The sequence below is a fragment of the Coturnix japonica genome, chromosome 2, assembly GCF_001577835.2.
Source record: "Coturnix japonica isolate 7356 chromosome 2, Coturnix japonica 2.1, whole genome shotgun sequence".
Lineage (NCBI taxonomy): Eukaryota > Metazoa > Chordata > Aves > Galliformes > Phasianidae > Coturnix > Coturnix japonica.
In genome coordinates this window covers 118,236,000-118,258,941 of record NC_029517.1, presented here as the reverse complement: position 1 = coordinate 118,258,941, position 22,942 = coordinate 118,236,000, and the positions used below count along the sequence as shown (strand labels likewise).

Here is a 22,942-nt window from a genome sequence, read left to right as displayed (position 1 = left end):
ATCAGCAATATTCAGCATTTTGGAATGCCTGTCCAAAGATTTTGTCTTGTCAGTATTTTTGCCACTCTCAGCAGGCCTCATAAAATATATTGAATTTTTATAGTACTTGTGCCTTGTAATTGATGCCTTCTGCAGCCAGCAGAGTACCCACATTACACTCTTCAGATTAACAAAGTGCCCTTTCTACTTGTCTTCTTTTTTCCCCCATCATTGCTCTTCCATTGTATTCTCCACATGATTTTCAAGCCAAGTTTTCCAGCTGTCCAGAGATCCACCTCAGCCCAGTTTTTAAAGTGGATTTTAGTTCACAGCCTATGTCCACTCAGAAAAATAAATTGGCCCTGCTCCATCTCACTTGATGATGGCTCTTTGATGTTCTTTAAATTTTATACTTTTTTTTTTTTCCATTAAATATATATTTCTTAATGGTACAGCATTACTGTATGAGGGAACAATCACCTTATGCATCTCTGTATGGGATGTGACTACCACATTCAGGTTGGGTACTAGGAAAATGTTCTTCACTGAGAGGGTGGCTGGGCACTGGAACACACTCCCCAGGGTAGGGGTCATGGCACTGAGCACTGAGCTTGCCTGAGTTCAAGAAGCAACTGGACAGCACTGTCTGTCCAAATGCTTCTTGAGCTCAGGCAGATTGGGGCTATGACCAATACCCTGAGGATGATGTTCCAGCACCCAGTCACTGGAATAGGAAAAAGTGATCAGCACTGATGTACCTTCATGACTTCAAAAGAAGTTTCCCAGAGGACCTTTCTAACTAGTTCCTTGAGCAGCCTGAAGTCTGCTTTCTCCATATTCAGGGCTGAAGTTTTGGTGGCAGTTTTCTTCCTATCATCAAAGATTTTACACTTTGCTTTATGGTTGCCATGACTGAGATGACCACCAATTCCTACTTCTCCCATGAGAACCTTTCTGTTTACAAGCAGCAAATGTAGGAAGGAACTTTTCCTAGTCAGCTCCCTTAGTACCTGTACGAAGAAATTATCACCACCCTGTGTGAGGAATTCTGGACTTGTTCATAGCAGCTTTGTGTTACTCACAGTTAATGTTTGGCAAGTAATGAAAGATTTTACTTTCATAGAGTGTGATGATATATCTTTGGGATTTAGCATGTGTCAGAGCTGTTGGATGCTCCAGTGAAATGAGAAAAATGTGTAAAATGTTTGCAAAATTCAGTAACACCATACCTGCAGATGAACAGACTGTATTTGTTTTGAACTTTTAAAAATGGGACCATTCAACCAAATAGTTGTGAAGAGAAAAACGAGGTATACTCTGTGTTTTGAGAGCAATTGGACTTGCAAGCAGGGGAGAACACAACACAGCATGACTGGCTTTAAGTTATTTTTGCAACAAATCAGGTACCCTCAACATTTCCTGATCAGAAATGCTCATGGTAATGATTTTCCCTTTTGGCACCGCTTTTCAGCTGAGTACTCACTTCAGCCCAGATATTCTCCTTCACTTTCTCACGGTGTAGACATATCCTAGAGTTTAGTGATTGTAAATTGTACCACCTGTGGCTTTCAGACTGACTGCATCTAAAAGCTTTGTCTGTAAATACAAATCTTTTAGAATCAGCTCAGTGCAGATGTATCTGTGTGTAATCATTTGGTTCTTTAAACCAATTTTGTATGAGGAAGATTTGAAAATAATGTTTGCCAGCAAAAGCTCAAAATGTACCATCTTAAATACTATGAGGTCTTAGATGTAATGCTATGATATTTCCTAATAAATGTTTAATTAATAATTGTGAATGATTGGTCTATTTTATTCTGCTTGAGTCTGTAAATCCTTAGTAAGACTTATTATCCAAAATATCTGATACAGGATGAAATTTTGGTCCTACTGAAATTAATGTATACACCTTTTTTGTTCAAAATGAGAACTGGCACAATTTTAAGCGTTTGTTTTATATATATATATATATATATATATATATATATATATATATATATATATATATGATGTTGTAGTAGGCGTGCATGAACACTCAGGCTGTGACGTGACAGGACCTCCCCTGCTCTGTGATTGGATAATATTATGCATAGCTTAAGGGGATGTAGATGAAGTAGAGCCTGTATATAAACAAACACCACGAGGTAATAAATCTAGCCATTTTTTACTGCTCACGAAATTGGTGTGTGTGTGCAGTTACTGGTCCTGACCCCTGGTGATTGGTCAGTTACGCAAAGAAAGCAGAACATGAAGAACGTGTAGTCTCCGGTTCTACTATACATATATATATATATATATATATATGGGCTTTAAATATAGAACAGGGCTGCAAATAACAGTGTTTTTGTATTTTTGCTACTGGACTATGTAAAATCATAAAATCAACATGTACCAGTTTACTCATACTTGTAAATACAAAGGTACAAATTCAGTTTCAAAGTACACAGGGGCAGGGTTCCTGAATGCTGGTGGTATATCAGATCCTTATGCTAGACTTCGTATACTTAGTTGAAATATCATCCTTTTATGTTTTTGATTCTGCATCATTTCTTAGCTTCATACATGAACTCAATGAACTACAACCATTTATGTGACATTCATTCACTATGTTTATAGCTCTGCTTTCAAAGCCATAGGTTAAAAAAATGCATTAATAACACACTTCAATTTTTGTTTTAAATGAAAATAATATATAGAAGACTAAACAACTGTAAATGAAGGGTTTTAATTGTGCAATTGCTCAAACTAGAATAGTAATGTATGTATTGAAGTAGTGGAGAAAACTGCTGTTCAATATGAGTAAATGTTATTCATTCCTATCCTTAATGACTACTGAAAACATAAAAGATTGTATCACAGTTATTGTAAAACAGGTTGTTTCACTGTTTTTGAGGTATGGAACTACTGCTGGGGAAACATGTTGTCCTTATTTCCAATGAAAGGAACAGCCTTCATAATTTCAGACCTTCCCATTTTAAATTTTAGTTCACTAGGTTTCCTTACATTTAATTGTATTAGTGACCCATTAACAAGGACTCGCTCAAAGTGGAAGCATCCTTCGTACTCATTTTCTCTTTGAACACTTAGCTTCCATTGAAAATGGGACCATGTTAATCTCTTCCTAAGAGCTTATTTACAGTTTGTGAGCTCTGAATCCTTCTTTAACAAGAAAACAAAACAAAACAACAGCAAAAACATTAAAAAAAAAAAATAAATGAAGAAATTACTGCAAAACATCTCCAATGATCTGGAATTTTATTCCATCCATATACATGCATAGTAACAACATTTGTTGAGAAATTATTTCTATCAGAAGTAGAACATTATCTTTGTGATCACCAGTTGCAGTATTGCTACTCTTATATTTAAATATATCTTATATATGAATTAGATTCATAATTGCAGCATTGAGTTTAGGGTTTTGTTTTAGAATGTGCCTTTCAAAAGATAAAACTGATTGGTATGACCTCATTACTTACAATACTGCTTCCAGTAATTTTGTTCATTCTTTATAAAGTATTGCATTTAACAGCAAAGGTTTAAAAATTGAGACAGAGATGCATCAGCGAAAGAAAATACAAGTACTATACAAGAAAAGAATTGCCATCTTCATTTAACGTACGTTTCAGATTAAGAAAGTGGACAGAAACATACTGCTACATACAAATGCAAAGCCTAATGACTAAGGTACTGTATCTGCTAAAATATAAAGTGCAAACCGAGCCCAATTGTTCAAAAAATTGAAATTTTAAGGCGAACTTTACATCATAGTTGAAACTTCTTTGCAAGTTATATTTTAGCATATACATACATATCTGCAACAGCATATAAGAAAAAAAAAATCAGGATACACAAGTGCTTTTGAAGCTATTTCTAAAATGCTTTTCTGTATTGTTTGTGACTATTTTCTTTAAAATCTACTATACAGTGCAAACCATATGTGCTACACGATAACTATACAATAACATTACAAATGACTTTAATATAAAGTTTTTAAATAAAAAATAACATAACTACAGCTATGAATACTGCTGGTAAAATAAATAAATATTTTTGAAAATGGCACCAATAATACACTTTACTAATGGACTGTAATGAAATTACACCTTTAAGTCTTCAACTCAGCAATAGTGAAACCTCCTGATTGTCCAGATGTAATTCAAACAGCTTTCTTTAGACTGTATGGAACAATATGCTAAACACAGGTACCAAAGGTGACCAGTTGTTTCATTTGACATGTTCTGCTGCATGTGACGAGCAATAAAACTTCTTATGAGTTATAAAGTTTGAAAGATTGTTGAACTGGATGTCACACAGTCGGCAATACTTTCCACTGCTTGGGGCCTGGCTAGACCCATTCACTCCTTTAGCTATACTAGATAACTGTTCTTCTGCTGTAGGAACTGCTGGAGAGACATTTTCATTTGCAGTTAAGGGATTCTCAGAGATCCAAGAAGGAGACTTGTGCCCATCTTCAAGGGAAGGATTCTGGGAAATGTTCTCCTGTTGTGGGTTTGCTGCAGGTCTTTCCTCCTGTTTCAGTCCCCCATTAACTATTACCATGCCTCTGTTTTTTGGCAATAGTGGAAGAGACTCTTTCTTCTGCACAGCACAGCCATTTGAAGGAGCCTGACCTTTAGGAGATTCACTTTCTGTATTTGTGCTTTGATCTAAATCAGTATTATGAATGATGAGAGAACCAGAAATGTAATCGCTTGGCTTTATTCCATAATATGGAGAAAGCTGATCTGCTCCTTTAGCTTTCTTTATTGCTCCAGGGTAAAGGCATTGTGGAAGAAACAAATGTTTGTTTTCTTCTTTTGTAGCAATAAGCTGGGCTGCTTCACTAAAGACTTTTAGTCCTTGAAGTGTTGCTAAGTGTGTGGAAAATAAGTTTCCATTAGGAGAGGGCTGCTTTGAGTTTCCATTTTTCTCACATTTGATTATGCTTCTTTCATAACTGACATCTGGGCTGTTTCTTTCACTTTCTGGGTTTTGAAACACCTTACTGTCAAGCTGTCCCATGTCATTACGCTGATGGGCAGTGACAGGGCAAAAATTCTGCTTATGAGCCAGGTAGTTCTCTACCTTGTTAAAACTGATCTTGCATACTGTGCACTCATGGTAGTCCAGCAGCCTTTTGGGAGAGGTGGACGTCCTCTCTGACTGGGGTAAGCATTTTTTACTGAGATCTATCGGCACATCCATCTCCAAGCAAGATACAGTAGAGTGAGGGGTATCACCCTTTGAAACTGGAACACACTTGTTGATAGACAGTGATGTTTCCAGATGCTTTGACACTATTCCTGGAAATATATCACATCTTGGATGGTAACATTCTGCAAGGCTCTCTGTTGACTCTTGAGTAGATGTACAAGGATTGCCAATATTAGTCACTTCTAGAAATCTCTGTTGAACTAGTGGTGGCCTTTGCTCTTGCTCTGGCAGACACATCTCATACATCTTCCTCCGCTTCCGTGTACGCATTGTTCTCTGCATGGCAGGCACTTTGTTGGAAGCTGACCTCTTCAGTGGGGGATCGTGGCGAGTGGCACAGTAATACTGCTTGTGGACCATGTACGTTTCATGTCTGCTGAAAGTAATATTACATGCTTCACATGTAGTCTTATTAGGGTCACTTTCCCCTTCTACTAAAGGATTATTGGGATTCTTCACATCTGAAGGTTTTCCATTTATCTTCTCATCGCCATTGCTTGCAGCCGATAGCTTCTTAGCTTGTGCTGTAAAGTCTTTGTCATGACCTTTATTGTTTGGCCCAATCAAATCTAAAACATTCGAAGAGTTTATGCAAGATGGCTGCAGAAGCTGATTCTCTGGATCTGATGTGTGAGGAGCTGTATTCAGGATGCTTATTGAGCTCTGACCATTACTGGGACTTACAGCTTCTGGCATTTTCTCTGGAACGCTGGAAAAGTCTGGTGACTTTGCCATCTGCTGCCATCGACTACTGCAGTAATGCTTTTTGTGTACTAAGTAGTTGTCCAAATTATTGAATGTTATGTTACACTCAAAACACGTAGCTCCTTTTGGCATCAGAGGACTGTAAATTACTGGAGGATAATTGCTGCTTCCATGCCTCAGCCGTCGGTGAACAAGTTCAGACATTTTAGCTAATATTTCTGAAGCCTGGGGAACCACAGTGATGTCCTGGGGAAAAGCAAATTGTGAAAGAAAAGGTCCCATTGGGAAAGAAGGACCAATATTAGGCTGAACTGGCGATGAGGCAAGTCTAGGACTAGACGGTTCAGATTTTATTTTAGTGTATGAAAAACTTTGCTTATTTGTTGCAGGTTGGGTTTCTGGCCTCTGGTTTGGAAGAAAAAGTGGGCCCTTTTTTTCACATTTATCAAGTTCTGTATCAGAACTCGCATCTTTAGTCTGCATGGTCTTTTGGCCCTGGGGAACATCATTTCTGCTTAACAGGTCCGTTGCTGGCTGTAAACCTTCTTCATTTCCACTTGGAGAGTGTTCAATGTCACTTTCTCTCTGAATTTTGTTGCCAGAGACATGTAATTCTTGGTGCTGCAGTAGCTCCCTCTGAGTTTGGAAGCCGAAATGGCAGTGATTGCATCGGAAGGCAGCTTGAGTAAGATGCGAGAACAGGTGCTGATGAAAGTTAATCACAGAGTCTGCAGTGTAAGTACAAACTGTGCATTTCAGGCTAGCACCGGGAGGGAGAAATTCCTCCATTTTCACTCCTATAGAAAAGATAAATGAAATACAAGTTAAAATGACCATTTTCCCCTTCAGAAAGTACACAGGAAAATCACTTGCACAGAAGGTACAAACATGGTGATAACAACTAATTTTCTTCTGATAGGAATCTTGCATATTTATTAGTCACTCTGAAAATACTTGAATTGGTTCAGAATTTATTTCCTTAGACAGATGGAGGAGATTCCCAGACTTCCACTCTGCTGCGGAGAGCCATAGTGTCTGTGTGCATTCAGCAGAGATGAAGGAAAAGAAAGAACAAGGGAAAGAATAAAAATAGACAAGACTTATTGTAAATGAAAAAGTCTTCAAAATTACAGTCCAGACTGAGAAGACATAACATTCCCCATAAACAGTCACTGGATATTCTGAATGCACAAAAAGCACATCAAGGTCAGGAAAATCAGGGTGGTTATATAGCATTTTTGAGGTTCAGTCCTAAAACTTAGAATGGCTGAAAATCAGACAGAATAGAAGTATCACTTTTTGAGTATTACTAATGCTCAACTTTTTGCTTACACAAATTGGGTATGGTGTGGGAACAGGATAAAGAGCCATGCTCATCGAAAAGAACTAATAAAAGTGAAATGAAACATGGATATTTGTTCTGTGTACACATACAAGCACATGCCTTGCTTGGATAAACTACGTTTGTGGCTGTGGAATTATATAAAACTGTGAGAACATTGTGGTTCAATCTGTGTGAAGTCATTCTGTCAGACCTGGAGTGCTTCACTTCACTACTAGCATCAGTGACTCTCACATCTGTGAGATACACTCAGAATTTGAAATAATCTGGGCCTCCTAGGACTTATCTGAGCAGAGGAGATACACAGAACTTTAATTAGCGCTTGTTCCCTGTGAAATGTTTTTTCACCAGGAGGACATAAGAAGCTTTAGTTCCTCCACTGCAGAATGATAGTGCTTCATATGCTTTCACGCTACATAATGCAATCATAGTGAAGTATCTCTACAGACCTTCCATTTCAGTGGGACCAGTTACAGAAGCTGAAGCAAACCCATCATTATTTTACAGGATATTTCAAAGAGAAATGCCTCATTCCTTCTGCAGAAGCAGCAGTATAATTTGCAATAGACTGTAAAAAATAATTAAATATTGAGGGGATTCAAAAGAAAGACTGATTGAACTGACTAGTTTATGACTAAAAAGGAAGGGAATACTTGAGTATTATTCTCTGATCGAATAAATACCTAAAACTTTTTACTGGAATTTCAGTCATCTCTCAGACCAATGTTTTTCAAAGAACAGAAATGCTTAACTATCCCTACACCTATGTCACCAAATCCAAAGAGCTGAAGCAATTGCTTCACACAGTGGCTAAGACTTCATAATTCCTCTCTGCATGAGGAGAAATCAACTTGTTCGCAACAAAAACTATTTTTTTTTTGTTATTAGGCTGTAACAATCTGGTCTATGTTGACTCGCTCTTGTTGAAATTGTTACACTGCTCACTGAGCACTGAAATGTTTGCTAGGCAAGAGAGAAACAACAACAGCCTAATATTCAAAGTTAAGACCCACAAGCACTAGAAGACCTAACCTCTAAAAGAATGGTTGTTATTTGTGTTGTCTACATCAGGAAGGTTTTCACTCTTCTAGTCCTATTCTTAGAGATACCAAACTCCTCCAAGGCACTAAAGCGAAAGCCAAAACATGATCTGGGACTCTGACTTCTATTAGATGATCCACTGATTAGCAATGCTGAAGATCTGATTTGGTGTCTTGAGCTAAACTTTCAGGTTAAATACTAATGTACATACAGTGGGACAGAGCTGAGGTGGTATCATAATTTGTCTAACTTCCTTAAACTGAAGAATATCTTCTAACATCCCCTAGACATTTCTTTTCAAATAAGGAAATTATAATTTGAGAAGAAAGTCTATGATATTTCTACAGAAAAAAGCTAAAAAGCCACAACTAATGATGCCTTGCAGATTTGTAATTGCTGCCCAAGTATCATTTTTCATCTCTCTAAGTCCATACAGCAGACTTCCTCTTCTCCATGAGTTCTACTACTGAAGCTGAGCCAGGCTTTCTTCTGTGATTAAAGCATGTATTTCCATCGCTTGTATTTCACTTATTTAACAGGACAATTGTAATGCCCTGTTGGCCCCTTGTTTCTGTCCACACACCTCCGTACACAAGAAAAGCAAGGTACCCAATCCTGACATTGAAGTCTTTCTTATTTACAGATTTTGTGTGAAACTCCAGAGCAAAATGTTCTGCAGATTCAAAGCCTGCAGTCCAAGACCTAATTCAAAACAAATTCAAGCTGCACACTCAAAGGACCTTCAGGGAGATAAGACTCCTGCTGATTTCCAGATTTTTAATCTCAAGAATTTAGTAGTCCTACTTTTCATTAATCTAGTATTATCATTTTAGCAACATGGAGAAATAAAATAATATCCCCATTTTGCATTTGTATGGAGGAAAATAAATATTTATATGAAATAGGAAAGTAAGCATTTATGAAATAAATGCTGTGAGAAAAGCATACAAAGAGTTGCTAATCTTACTACATAAAGCTTTTGCCTTGAAATCAGAAGCCTACTATAGGACCCCAAGATCTTATTTTAGAAGGAAGGTGGTATTGCATCTCTCCACTGAGATTCAAAAGAGGGTAGGTAAAGACTGAGATCTCGGAGATTCACATTTGGTGAAAGAAATCCTGAAGTAATTGATCAGTTCACTCAGAAAACAAGCATCAGCAGTCTAAGTGTTTTGGATTCCTGAGCTTACCTTTGCTAGTAAGGAAATGCTGCCTGTGTGTGTGCAAATACACATTAAGAGCTGGACAGCATGTAAAAGAGGATTAGTATAACAGAGAAATTACACCTGAGAGAATTGTTGGGTGCAGAATATAGGTTGAATCACTTTGTTCAACTGCATATTTATAGGGAGTAATTCTACAAATAGGTTAATCTAGGAGGTGATATAGCAAAATACATCACTTACCACTGTGAGAATTTAGGTGCATTTCCAGAGCTCTTGCGTTAGAAAAACTTTTGGTGCACTGAGGAAAGGGGCAGACACTGGATATCTGTTGAGTGTTATCTTCACTCTCCTCTGACAGCTGAGGCCCCTCTCTTTGCCTCCCACTGCAGTAGTACATAAGGTGGGCCTGCAGATTCCGTTCACTTCGATACCAAATGCCGCAGGATTTGCAAGGGAATATGTCCTCTGCAAGCAAATACAACCAGGTGCAGGTTAGCTATGGTGCACGCAGTGCCAGCCAATTAACACAGCAGGATTAATTTTCTTCCCCACTAAAGACATTCTTATTTAATAAAATACTTAAAACAGAGCCACAGATTTATTAAAATGTCACTTGCTGGATGTGGAAGACAACAGTTTCTTTTAAAATATAAATTTAATAATAATTATTATTAACTAAGCTAGATGTTTTGGGCACTTAATTATTTAAAAATGTAGTTGTATAATGTGAATATGCAGTACCAATTCAAAAATAAGCTGTATTTCCTATACTTCATCACTCAATGTGTGACTTCTGTCAATCATGCTTTTTGTGTGCACCTATATAAGTCAGCCTAGAAATTTTTGAGTGCTAATTGGAAAAGAATGAATGCTATTACAATGTTAATTCAGTTATTGCTGTAAAATCCTGTTGCTTTGATGACCTAGAGGCCAGACTAGATTAAGTTTCTTTTAGGTCCTGAAGCATTTAATGTAGTGTTATACTAAGCAGAATGTTTATTTTCTGGGTTCTTGTTATTAAAGCTAGAAGTTAAAGTTCCCTATGTATTTTGTTCTTTTATTGTTGATAAACTGTAACTGTTCCACTTCTGCAATTCAAAAGAGTTATTTGCTGAGAATAATGCGGTTTCTCATTGTCTTTTATCCTGAAGTGCCAGCATCCTCTCTGAGGGGAAGACAATAGAGAGGTTGCACAGAGTGCTTCCCAGCAGCAGAGGGAGTAGATAGGTTGATCATGCACTGGAGGCTACATACTTTATTCACATGAAGAGTAATAAAGAATGCTGTGTATTTACATGAAACTGACAGACATATAGTTGTTAATATCCTGTCAGAAGGATACCCACACAGAACATCTTGTGTATTTGTCTGTAAAAGATAAAAGACCTGTTTCATCTTTACAAAAGCTGAACTAGTTATCCTATCAGTAAAACAAGGGAGAAATCCTACCTTTTTTAGGGTACATCTATACTAATGAAGCAAAGAGTGACAGGGTCCAGCCTGGAGCACTGGTGCTTCTTTTTTATATTGTTAAAACATGAAGATGGTTCCTACCATACTTTTGGCTTAAGTCAGTTAACATTTTCCCATTCCTGGGTACAGTTTGGGAATTACCATAAGAAATGCATCACTCCTTGCAGCAGTTCTGGATGATGCGTTTCTCTTGTTTTTGGGACTAGGAGAGGATAAAAGTATGAGTATGGCCATACTGTGACAGATGACCACAGGATCAGAGAACAGGCAACTGCAGTCAACATCAAAATAGAGCCATTTTGGTCAACATCAAAACTCTCACTATTATCTCTCCCACAGAAAGCTACCTGTGATTTTGATTTAGCCTTAAAGAACAGTTGGCTGCTTTGAAAATTCCTAATTTGCTTGACACTTCCACCTTTGAAAGTTTTGACCTTGATCTACCAAAATATATGTAGCTTATGATGTAGTTCACTATCATGTTTAATTTCAAGTATTGATATGTTTAGGGTAGCTGCTCTGTTCCAGTTCTTCTGGGCAGACAAAGCTGAAGACACCAACCAATGAAATTAATTAGTCCTTTTTTTGTTAAATCTCTACATAAGCAGCCAAAAATTACTTTGCCCAGTTTGCTTCTCTGATTGCAACTGTTAATGCTTACCTATTTCTCTCATGAATTTCTGTAAAATATTTTCACCACTACTGATTTCTACTTTTCCATCTGCCACTGAATAACTGTGACTTTAAGGCACAAACACTTAATGGAGCTGTTAGTATTTAACATACAACTATTAAAACATTACCGATACAGCTCACAGCATTTATAATGTCCATCTCATGTGAAGGCTGAAATTCCACCATTTGTTTTTGGCTTCAAATAGTTAAAAAAAGGAAGCCGAGGCTTCTTTAGAACAAAAAGTCCCAAATTCAAAATTAGCAAATTCTGATTATTAGCAAGAATGTCCACTTTGAATTAATTTGACTGGATTCCATCACAGAATTGACCTTTCTGATTATCTTAAAGAATTTGTCTCCAACTATCTTTATTTCCTGTGGGTGAAATTCCAGAGAGAATACCATACAGGAAAAGGATCTAATGCTATTGCTTCCCAGAAGCAATGAAAAATAGAAGGTCACTCTGACTGAATGTTTAAATTCTTCAAAAGCAAAATATTTCAATTTATTTCATGAGATACTTTCAAAATATTTCATTAGATCAGTTCAGAAGACAAAACATTCAAGTTCAAGCTGAACAAGCCAAGGTGATATTCTGATTTTTAAACAGGAAATTTTAAGAAACATTTAAAAAGAAAAGAACATGATAGAATTTCACAGCATTCACTTTTTTATGGAAACTGTTTTTTGTTTTGAGATCTGAAAATAGAATCTCAGATGCCTCACTGCAGAACTAGTTGTGCATTCAGCATATTGTTGAACTTATGCCTGACTTGAGACTTACTGAAGAAACTGAATTTCATCATCTTAGCATGGAAATGTGAAAACACAGCCTGGTCAGAGGAAGAGGCAGAGGCAGAAAGTTCTGAACAGAGATATTTACTTGCTTTAGAGCTATAGGAGTTAAGTCTACTGAGGTTACCATGAGTTACTGCTGAGCATGCATGGCAAGAGCTGATCCACAATAAATGTACACAGATTCCTCTTAGCAGCAGAGGTAGCAATCATCAGTGTTGCTTTCCAGGGCTCTACAGAAGGCAGTAAGGGCAACAAAGGTGCTTACAGAAGTTCAGTGCTGTAGAAAGCAAACACCTTTGCCAAAGCCCCAGTAAGCCTTGTTTGAATTTGCACAAAATCATATCCTTATTTTCAGCACTGCAAATGAGTCTTCGCCCTCTGCACTAGGTAACTCCTTCCCTGGTGGTTCCCCTGCAGCTGTTGGCTATAAACAATGCTAATTTGTTGGTCCATCTAAGGGGCTCCCAACACCACCTTTTGGAAGGATCCTGTACAGTGTCAATTGTTCTGTGAATAGAGATATTATCTAACAACAGCCCCACTCCTAGGTTAAAAATGAACATCACTGCCTAAAGTGATTGAAACTGTTGCTAACTCAGTCTCTGAAAAGGACGACTCAGATGGTTCAAAAGATGTCACCACTGATATTTTGTTTAGTCCCATCTGAGAATCTTGAAGAAGGGGTGACTACTCAAGACAGAACTGTTCAGTGTGAACCCGAGTGGCAAATCATGCGCCTGTAGGACTCAGGCTCACTCACATTTGAAATACTGTGCTCAGTAGTTCACTGTCTCTAATCACAGTACTTGCAAAGGAAAGGAAGCATAGGGAAGTGTTATGATACAGGGTCTACATGTACAGACTTATAGAAAAATAACTGAAAGCTACATGCAGTAGGTCTGAATGATTATTGGTGGGGATTATGTTAACACAGCATTTAAAAAGCACTTGATGAAGAGCAGGAGGCAGTAGGGCTACAGAAAAGTAAAAAGCAGTAATAAGGAGAAGTTAAAGAAATGAAATTTAATAAGCAGAACTTCCAAGCTGAACTGTGCCAGCTCAGGAACTCACTCATTGTGTGCTAATGTATCTCCTCTGTTAAGACAACACTTAATTACATACTATGTTTTGTCCATGATGGGGTCAATTAATGTCCAGAGGACTTAAAAACATTCTTGGGTAGCAACACTGAACAAAGATACCACAATAAATCAGGGATGCTGTAAGTAATGATGGCTGTTGGATTTTGAAACTGGAAAGAGATATAGAAAGAGTATAGTGAATTATGCTGCAATAGTAAGCAACAAGCTGACTAAAGAAGCAAAGGCTGGACTTTGAGAGTTACCAGGCCTATCTTATCTGCTTTTTAAACAGTTTCTCATTCTGCCACCTCTGAGAGCAGATCACAGGACTGTCATACGAGGGCAGATCAGATGCTCTGGGTGAGCTCAGCTGCCAAAGAACTTTCTTCCTCCTTTTGTGTCTGTGAGTGCATCTGAGATGATGCAGGATCCAGCACAGGCTTTGAGCTGTGTGTCTGAAGTTATGTGGTTTCTATAGTCTTGAATTCACTGTTACTGCATTAGTCCTTCATGTATTCTTTAAAATATTGCTCTTTTTAAACAAAGCCAGAAATAGCATTCAACACTTACTGTTCACAATAGCTGTAGGCAAAATAGATGCCATTGCAGCCTGTTGAGGGAGTAATTGTATTGAGTCAAGTAGGCGGGCAGGATACATCCCTTCTGTGAGAGACATCTGACTAGCAGCTTGCAGCCTTGAGTCAAAATCCACAACAAAGGCAATCAGCTCTTCACCCTCTGAGATGGCCTTGGTTGTGGTACACCAGAGCTGCCCTCCTACAGGAAACATAAAAGAAGAAAGATTTAATTGATGGTATCAGATTCCAGAACATAAAACACTACTGACATATCTTTTCGTGTTTTTTTTTTTTTTCTTTTTGTTTGTTTGTTTTTGTTCCCCCTTAATATTGAAGGTCTGTATAAATAGAAGAGGCAAACAAACTTAAATTTACCATCTTCCTTTGAAAGTTTTCAATGTAAAAGAAAAGCAATTTAGAGATACTTTTCCTAATGATTTGCAGCATGATTATGCATTTCAGCATTATAAAAATCAAGGTGAAAATGTATTTTAAATGGCACTGTTCTGCTTACATGGCACATTACTTTTCAACAAATATCCTGTGTATTTTGTTATAACTTACAATTTGTTTTGCTTTGACTATCAAATCACAGTACCATACAACCGAACAGCTGCAAGAAAGACATCAGATTTCCTCTTAAGGGTGTTCTTCCCTTCCCTTATGCTTACCACCATCTTTCACTAAAAAAAAATAATCTTCCCTTATGTAATATTCTTCGTAACATGACTGCTTTATCTTTGCTTACACTGACTGAACTTCCTGAAAAGATGATATGCCAAAGATCTGTTTCATAAAGGCTTATTCAAATAAAGGTTTGTTTAAAAGGGGAGGGAGGTGGAAGAACTTTCATCAGACAGTAAGATACACCATAGTTCTGTGCTGCAAATGTCACGTGTAGTGCATTAAAAGGAAAATTAACTATGCGAGTACATCTACTAATGTATTTGAATGCGATAGTGAATGCTCATTTATTTAACATGTTTAGACAGGCAAAGCACTTATATTGTGTTATCTACACTCTCAGGCCTAGATACATATCCAATACAGTTATGCCTGAAATAATGTTGCATACTTTATATGTTATAAAGCTTTTTTTTTTCCTCAGGTTTTGTATATATAGAAAAAGCTATATGTTGTATTCATTAGGCAAGCAAAAACTGTACTCGTTTTGATAAGTAATATTGCTCTGTTTATCTTTCGGCATAACTGCCTTTTCAACTGCACTTCATTTTTTTTCCCCTCAAAGAGATTATAGTTTTAAAACAACTTGTTGCAAAAATCTGGTAGAGGAGATAACAACAGTGTATGATATGCCACAGCTAAATGGAAGAATTAGGACATTGTTTTAGAGAAATCTTGGACAATTAATTAAGCCAGTCTATTAGCTTTCAAAGATGAGCAAACAAAACACCATCAGTGACAGTGTGTTTCAGTGGAAAAGTAAAGCTAAGCTTCCAGACCTCAAAATGGTGTAAAAGTTTCAAAGCAGAAAAGTGTCTTTGTATTCACCCTTTGGTGATACTGCAGTTGGAGATCGCTCCAAAGTCTATACGAAATTTACTGTCATGGGACCAAAGCATCCTGTTCACTACCATCCAAAAATTACAGCATTAAATGGTGCAAATCTGAGTAATTTCCTCTAGAGAATATAAAGATGAAGTGTGAAGATAAATGCCTACAGATGCAGAATTCTAATGACCAAACTGGAATTCAAACATCTGAAAAGTGCAGTCTGACTCGTTGTCTCATACACGTGAGGAGTAAATCTACAGAAGCCTTTGGAGTTAAACTGTTATAAAACCTGCTCAAGGGAGAACCAGGCTCATTTCCTAAGGCATACTTAACTAGACTCTCAGATAAAGTACATGATACACACTGCAATTTCAGAACCCAAAACTGGGCTTTCCCACTGTAAACAGCAGAGTTTATTTTCTAAGTGGAAAGAGGATTTCCATTACTAATACATACTTTTACTTATAGATGGAGGATGAAATAATGAGCATGTTTGTTTATCATAGAATAAAAGTTTTCCTACACTGAATTATTCACTGGATTCCTTAGTAAAATAAAAATGAGTCAGTGCAGAAGAACCAACTGAGACTCTATCCAAGCAAACAGCTCGACGTGCCGTACCCTTGGGGGAGGGAAAAAAAAAAAACAAACATGACAGTGTAGTTGATTACTGGGCCTCCAGCTGTAATCAGTCTGGATCAGACTAAAAGGCTGACTCAGTCTCCTTGTGCTGGAGCTCCTTGGGGTGTTGACTCACATCCAGCAGCAAATGAAATGGACAGCTGAGGCAGGCAGAGGGCTCTGCTGCCTTCTTCACCCAGTACCAAGGCTGTTGTACCTACAGCACATAGAGCCGCATGGAATGGGTGACAGCTTCAGGAGCACAGCAATCTCTAGTTTAGCTTATCAAAGTAAACCAGAGCTACGGAAGTTTAATCCCACTCCTGTACTGCATATAAACCTTTGGCTCAGTGTAATTCGAATCTGAGTATTTCATTGTGGTTCCATGATTTTCTCTCTATAGAAAATGGGGCCTTTAAGTGATCATGACATATTACTATGCTTTCAATTATACGTGATATATTGTTAAGTTAGATTGTAAAATGATTTCCCAATGATGCATGCTTGCAGCAGTTCAAAATGAAGTGTATCACTTCTGTGACACTGTCTCACATGACATCCTGGTTGCCAAATTGGAGAAAAATTGATCTGATGGACAAACCACTCACTGGATAAGGAATTGGCTGTATGGTCACACTCAGAGAGTTGTGGTCAGAGGCTCAATGTTCAAGTGGAGACCAGTGATAAGTGGCATTCCTCAGGGATCAGTGCTGGGACCAGTGTTATTTAACATCTTTGTTGGTGATATGGAAAGTGGAATCGAGTGCATCCTCAGCAAGTTTGCAGATGACACCAAACTGAGTGGTGCAGTTGACACACCAGAAGGAAGGGATGCCAACCAGAGGGACTTGGACAGGCTTGAGAGGTGGGCACCTGCCAGCCTTGTGAAGTTCAACAAGGCCAAGTGCAAGGTCCTGCACCTGGGTTGGGGCAATCCCCCTAATGCACATATGCTGCTTTCATGCACACTATATGCACTTTGGAAGGGAAATCTTGGTTTTCCAATGGCTTAGTCAGAACAATGGAATGCAGAGAACTTCACACAGTCTTCTAAATTTAATAGGAAGTCCCATTTATAATTATCATATAAATTATGCTGTCTAGAGACACTTCCCTTTTTAAAGATCAGAGCTTCCTTACTGGTGCAAATTACAAAATAGGAAAAGTTTTTGCTTCCCACCAACATTTTTCCAATCTAAAACAAAACTAGCATGTATACAGTATTATCTCAAGAGTACAACATCTTTTGATAAAACAAAGAGCAGTGTTAATGAGGGATTTTAAAAGGATAATAAGGATGTCTATAAATAGCCTTTGCTAAATATAGATGGCAATGGAGAAGAAGACAGAAAGATGAATGCTCAAAATATTTGCAGCCCCCTTCTTGTCCTTAATGGGTACACCTGTCATCTATCTATATTGAGTAGGGTCTTACCGATTTATACTGTGGGTTAAGAAGTCTCATTCTCATTGTGGAAGGGAAGTTTTTGAAAAATCAGAAGGCTTTGTGACAATGGAAAACTATTCTATACAAGCCTAGTACTGCCTGTGGAACTGAAAATATAAGCTTCTTGAGTCTTTAACATATTGTTTTATATCAATAGTTAAATAGATTAAATAGATTATTTACCTGCTACGTAATACATACATGTATTTATTTCAACTTCTTTTCTAGTTCACATTGAGCTAGAATGAGCTAGAATTGATCATAGAAAGTTGGGAAATTAAAGAATATCATATTGTGCAAGCTAGAGCAAAAAATTACATTCCAATTGCACTGGCATAACTTCTTTATCAAATTACATCAGGCACTGAAGCAGCTATATGATACCTTCAGAGTGTCCACAAAATGGAAAGGTTATTTCAGGATTCTTCATCTGCATCTTTCACAGCAAATGTTTTTGCTGCTTTGAAAAAAACAAAACAAAACAAAACAAACAAAACAAAACAAAACAAAACACACAACCTTAAATTAAAAGAATATCTTTCTATGCAAAGGAAAAAGTAAGGTCCTGATGTCCCTGAAAAACTGTGGACTTACTGTTCTTTGTAATGTTTATGATCAAGATTCTTGTGCAAACAGATCTGGTTCCTAACAGGAAGCTTATAAATCATACTCATAATTGCTGTCAAAACTGCAGTGGAGTGTACTGCAAGTTTTGATAATAAAGAATAGAGTCACAGTTCAAACTTGATTACATTTTGGAAATTCATGCTGCTCTTACAAGAATCAGTGGTCTTAAATATCTTCTTCTCCTGCCAAATTTTTCACTTGCACTTTTTATTATTTATGAAATCAGTGTCTGCACAATGTCATGCAGACCTCTGCTGATAAACTCTAATTAAGATTAAGACAAGCCTTTTGGAAAGGATCCCATCATTAGCAAACATGATAAACACAAAAATACTCCCTACTTGTCAACCAGGAGCAATTCAGTAACCTAACAGTATTATCTGTTGCTAGGCTACAGAGCTGACAAAGCTTCAATTATATCGTATGGTCATACCTATAGAATACTGTATAAGCAAAATAGATCTAATATAAAAGCATTTAACTCCATCCATGCTATCTGTAATTCATGGCTTCTTTCAATGGCAAAAATCAGGTTAATAATTATATAGCATGATGGAAAAATCTTGGCAATGTGTCATGTTTGCACAGTTTTTTCTAATTTATCTCTATGATTGATAGACATTTGCTTTGTAAAAATAATAAAATGCAAGCAATGGGATGCTGTAAACCACAAGCGCAACTACATCTGGGCTCATCAAGATATGGAACCACTCTTAGTATAAAAAATATATCGTAAATTGAACCAATTAAATCATATTTAGATTCAGTAATATTCTATCTTCTGTATACAGAATGAGGAGTACTGTGGTGATAGATATGCATGCTAATACAAAACTTTATTTTATGTAGTACAAACCTCTACAATACAATAGGAATTTGCTTTCTTAAAACAGACCTTCATTTTTTCCCCTTACTCTGGGGATTTCTGTTAAATGAAATATACTTCCTTTATTCTATTTGCAACCAGTAATTTGCTCTGAAGATATAATTAAAGCAATGGACCTCTACCCTTTTTTGATCCTCGGAACTCTACAACACCTCCAGTGAAGACACAGAACTCTGCACAGTGAGCCTTCTGACAGCAGGTTTCATTATTAAACAAACTTTTTGCAGATCTTGCAGAGTAACTGTGTATGGATTATTGTTTAAATAAAAGATTTAAGGGTGGACTGCCCTATTAATTCTACAAGGAGGAAACAGCTTAAAAATGGATGCAACCGTAAGCCTTCCCGATTCACATCCCTGCTTTTAGGAAAAGTGACATAGCAAAAAGCAATTGCTAAAAAGTTGCTAAAAGCAATGCTTTCATTGAGTACAGCTGTTTCATGGAAGGAAGTGCTGGTATTTTTCCATAGATTAAAAAGAACAAAGATGATCTAAACCTATATCTAAATGCATTTCCAGTTTTCCATTCTCAGTCAGTTTTCCTTGCTGAACATTTGAGTTCAGATTTTTGACCCAGAAATAGCATACATCTTTCATACAGGTTTAGGAAATAAATGGTGGTATCTATTAAAGCTAATCTGCAGTGTCAGTTAATTCCAAAGTACTACTTTGGCATAGAAAAATTTGTGCTTAATAGATTTGATTGTGTTGCTGCGACAACATAATAACCCATTTCCTGTCTACACATCTTTTTGCAAGAAGGGTCAAAAGACCATCAGAATTTATTTAAACAACAGACTGTGTTCCTCTTAGTGACTTCCAGAATCGTCAACTGAATTAAACTTTCCCAATGAAATATTCCAATTTTTAGAAACGATGTGTTCTTAGTAGCAGTAACGGGGGTTAGAGTTAATTTACTGTCTTTCCTCCTTTGTTGCACAGGTTAAGCATTTAAGGAGAATTAGCACTCCACAATAGGATGGGATCTTCATATTTGGGTTCCGCTTGCTACTCACTCATGGGGTTGGGATACTCAGCATAATGAATGCCATTTTGGCGCAGCACAACTTACTGGGCAGATCTCATTTCTGACATGAACAAAGTACATATATCTATATGTAGACACATTGTTTAACAAAAAATTAGAATTAATTCAAATCCAATACTGTTGAAAATTTTGACAGTAGAGAGGTACAAGGAAAAGAACTTATAAATTATGTGTGCCCCTTCTTTGAAAAATGCTTTGGAGGTTTCTTTGTGCATTGGCAAATACAGTAGGAATATGAGGTATTGTGTGGATCCTCCTGCACAGCACCTGATAAAAGAATAAAGAGCTGTGACATATTCTTAAAACAATAGAGGAATTAAAGAGAAACAATGGGCCAGCTGCTTCATTAATACAATCAAAAGAGAGCCCAGCACAGAGGAGTCCAGATAATTAAGCACTACTCTTTAAGACCTTTTTTTTTTTTTTTTCCCTAAAATAAAATTGCTAAAAATTTATTAACTACTTCATAGTTGTTAGATAGATCTATGTACTTGTTTATTTAGGTTGATTAATGCCTTTTCAGGATTCTACAACATGCCAACTCATGGTTCATACTAGTTTTTGAATAAAATAATGTAAGAATAAGTGATATGGATCTGTAGTATATACAGCAATAAATCAAAAGCATTTTGTGAACAGTCTTTCTAGTTGCTAAATAATTCTTCACATTTTTCACTGGCGTACACAAAATACATACTTTGCACAGCATTTTTTTGCCATTCATGTATTTTAATGCCAGTGTTCCAAACACGTCTCTACAAAGTGTCTCAAAAATCATCCCTGCAAATTCAGAATTCCTAAACTCTTAAAAACATGGTTTTAGTGTTATGCTGAGATTAATGAGATGATTTGCCCGCATCTTCTACCATTTTTCTTTACTTACTGATCAAAAAGAATGCCAGAAGATACTTGACCTTTAATTTTAACAACCCACTGCATATTATAATCCAGAAGTGCACTGACTGCAGAAATGTAACATCTATACAATTAAACCAGTACGACTGACAAACAAGAGTAGGTGCCATTTTTGCTGTTTTTTATTTCAGCATGGAATATGGAGCCTACTTCGTTTTTCACTCAGTGAACAAACTGCAAAATAAAAGAACTCCGAGAATGATATTTCTCAGAACAGAAGAATAGTCTGCTTAAAGGCACTTGCCAAATTGAAGGCAGCTCTAAAATCCCTGTATTTTGAGATATAAAATGTCTGACCAGAAACAGGGAAGAAAAATACTTCCTAAGAATATAGCTCTTACTCTTGCCCCTGAGTCAGCTTGAGCATGGAGCCTGGCTTCAGCTTAGTCACGCGCTGATAGATTCAGTGTTTTTATCCAAATAGATGGCTTTATAATCAAACCTGCCTGTGATTTACATATATATATGTTATAGTTAAATCCATCAGATAGCTGGAAAAGATATAAAAGAGAATACTAAAGGAACTTGTCAGTCCTATCAGAATGAACTACCAAACCTGGCATGCTCCATGCTAGTGTAAGTGGTAGATTTTCCCCTGTTGCAGTGTGTCTACGGCTGCCATCCCAATCTGTATTCCAGTAGCACTCTAATTAATGCTGCCAAAAGCTTGATTCTCAAATGAAGTACACTGCTCCAAGAGAAGGGAGTATAACAAAAACTGAGATGTGACCTCTTATTTTTCCACTGTTGCCCAGTTGCTTTTTGTTACTGTGAGGATTTCTATTTGTTTCCTCCAATTAAATGTCTGGGCGTAACACACAACAGAGTCCTATTAGGTAAAGAAGCAAAATAGATTAGTCTTCTGAAAATATTCACAGGAAAATAACGTGGTAATTTTATTTGCCATTTTCCCCCCTGATAGAGCTGTCACAGCTTATTTACCACAGGGGGAGACAGTTAAACCCATATCCTTAGAAGTTCTATGCATTTAAGAGGCTTATATATCTCTTCTGGGACCTTCGTTCAAATCCTGGGCTAATCAGAGTGAATACATATCTTTCTATTAGATGGCTCTAAAAAAGTCTTAGGTGATATCAGTTCCTGGTGGACGACAGTCCACGGTGTAAAACTATTAAATGTTTGGCACAACTGGCAATACTTATGGAATGAAACTGAAAAGGGTAATATCCTCCCACATCACAAGAAGTTAAGTCTGCTGCTGAGAGGTTGAAATTAAATAGGCTGCCACAAATGCTAAACCTGTTATACTTCTTTAATCAGCATAAACTCAAACAAGGAAGTTGAAGTTCTTTCACAAGTTTAGTTATTTCTTCCTTTCTTAACTTTTTCAAATTCCTCTGTTTCTTTTCTTTTTTTTTTTTTTTTTTCCATTTTAATTGAGATCTCATTTGAGAATTATTTCACAATTTGTCCTTAAGAAATTTTGAAAAAAAATCCATCCAATAAACCCTTGTTGGTGATGTTGCACACATTACTGCAGAGAAGGCGCCAGGACTTAGCGTAGCAGCAAGCTCATCTCACCTTTTGCTTTTTGCAGGGTTGGTAAATGGGCGGTCCACAAAGTGCTTCCCAGGAGACATTCCCAGGTGGCACCAACTGCCCCTGTAGCTTTTGTGGATGCACCAGGTTTGAGAGGGATAAAAAAAACAACTGATTGCTGAAACAACCTGAGCAAAGTGAAGCTGTGCTTTGGAGACGCACATTCCTACAGTCCCTGCTTCCTGAACAGCACAGCTGTAACGTGACCTTTTTGTAGCCTTACAAACCCAATCATGACTGTGGATTGTCTTTTCAGAGTTATTTTGTG

At 37.1% G+C, this 22,942-nt stretch overlaps 1 protein-coding gene across 2 annotated transcripts in view; it reads right to left on the bottom strand.

Moving 5' to 3' along the window:
* Positions 1-3,217: 3,217 nt before the first annotated feature.
* ZFPM2 (zinc finger protein, FOG family member 2) overlaps positions 3,218-22,942 on the bottom strand; it is a 301,650-nt gene continuing 281,925 nt past the window's right edge. For both annotated transcript variants that reach the window (XM_015856138.2, XM_032442872.1), the window contains 3 exons: positions 14,049-14,255; positions 9,691-9,915; positions 3,218-6,698 (listed from right to left, as the gene is read on the bottom strand). In XM_015856138.2, coding sequence (XP_015711624.1) covers positions 4,207-6,698; positions 9,691-9,915; positions 14,049-14,255 — 2,924 coding nt within the window. In that variant the 3' untranslated portion in view covers positions 3,218-4,206. The remainder of the gene's footprint in view (positions 6,699-9,690; positions 9,916-14,048; positions 14,256-22,942) is intronic.